General features: G+C 56.8%; 1 protein-coding gene across 1 annotated transcript; it reads right to left on the minus strand.

The window, feature by feature from the left end:
• H310_07262 (hypothetical protein) lies at positions 1–1,149 on the minus strand (the record flags this gene model as incomplete). Its single annotated transcript, XM_008872618.1, has 3 exons — positions 1–200; positions 431–867; positions 941–1,149. 3 exons carry the CDS (start codon positions 1,147–1,149, stop codon positions 1–3), a joined length of 846 nt encoding a protein of 281 aa, XP_008870840.1.
• Positions 1,150–1,577: the final 428 nt, after the last annotated feature.

Here is a 1,577-nt window from a genome sequence, read left to right on the forward strand (position 1 = left end):
TTAGCCGTCCAGAGGTGTGGCCGTGTCCGTCCACAGCCCCTCCAGGTCTCCACGGGTCAGGGCGTTCGTCAAAGGATCTACAATTGGCTGTTTGGATGCCGCGATGTCCAGTGAGAACGACTGATCGGGCGTGACCATCTTGTCCACATCACGCGTCCATCCCGCATAGACGCTCGCGAGGTCGTGCCAGGCGGTGTCGGCTATGGGATCCCGCATTGCCGATCCAGACAGGCACGATGTATAGAAACGTTGGATCAACACCTTGGTTGAAGACCAGATTTGTTCCCCAAGGGTGGATCACATCAGTGCTTGGTGAAGCGTGGAGGATGAGAGGTAGCGAGAGCTACCTCTAGTGGTAATCGAAAAGACTGGGCCCGCCAGAGTTGCGTTGAGGGCCGCATCGCTTGTGTAGAAAAGGGGGGCCATGTACGCCACACGACTTCGGCGAGTGCGAAGATTACGTCGGTGTCGGTGCATTGGACAAGGAACTCGTCCCCAATGTCATCCGTCGTGTAATCCTCAAGAGTAGACGACCCCGCGAGAACAGCGAAGTCGGCTTGGAGGGACTGCAGCGAAAAGGCATGGTGGAATACGCTGCTGTAGAGCTGACCAAAAACGGAGCAGTCCCCCAGGTGACTCGCATCCAACGGCAAAGCACTTGGAGGTGAACCAAGTGAAGCAGGAGGTCCGAGCGCTGTGAGCTTGCGGCCGAACCGGATTGGGTGGGATTGCAGGTATTGGTGGATCCTGTCGGCGTCGCCGTCCTCAATCAGCTCAGCGAGATTAAACACAATCTTGGCATCGCCCACGATGAAGAGTCGAACGCAGCTCGCGCAGGCGTTGACTTCGCATCGAGGAGAGTAAACTCTTCGAGAATCGCGTTCAGAGACATTTCGACTTGGTGACCGAGTGCCTCACAGGCTTTGTCCCACCAACGTACGTGTTGGTGGGAAATACAACTGGAGCGTCGGCAGCGGGGAGAATGGACGGGAAACACATGCGTGCGTCGCCTGCCTTGTTGGTCGCCTGGGCTGGTGCGACCACGATATGTTCAGTGCATCGAACATGTTGGGTGACGTCCACGGACGTGCAGTAGTTGCGGAACCCGGAGCGTGATGGGACGACGGCTGGCGGGGAACACTGACCCATGTGGTAGGTTGGGGTGACTGGACACATGTGCGTTTGCTGTTGCCACTTGGGCGTCCGGTTTGACGCGGCGACGGGCTGGTGGGTTTCGTGATGCGCTTTCCTCTTGCAGTAATGTCCAAGTCGATATGCTGGTAGCCCTTCTTGTGGCTGTACCACCCTTTGCCATACACCCTGTAGTACTGCCCCATGAAGATAATCTCGTCGATGAGTCAGCCGCTGCTCGTGAAAACTCGAGGAGCTACGTCCGAATTGAAGAAGAGACAGTAGTGCGAGCCTCTAGCACCAAGCGCCTCCGACACTTGGGTGTACTGGCCCGAGATAAAAGGAGGAGCGTCCAGAGCAGCAAGCACTTCCCAGAGGTTACGTTCCACAGGACATCGTGAACGAAATTGAGAATGTCGACGTGAAAACCGTCGAGAGCGTGGGGT

This window comes from Aphanomyces invadans (genome assembly GCF_000520115.1).
Source record: "Aphanomyces invadans strain NJM9701 unplaced genomic scaffold supercont1.13, whole genome shotgun sequence".
NCBI lineage: Eukaryota > Oomycota > Saprolegniomycetes > Saprolegniales > Verrucalvaceae > Aphanomyces > Aphanomyces invadans.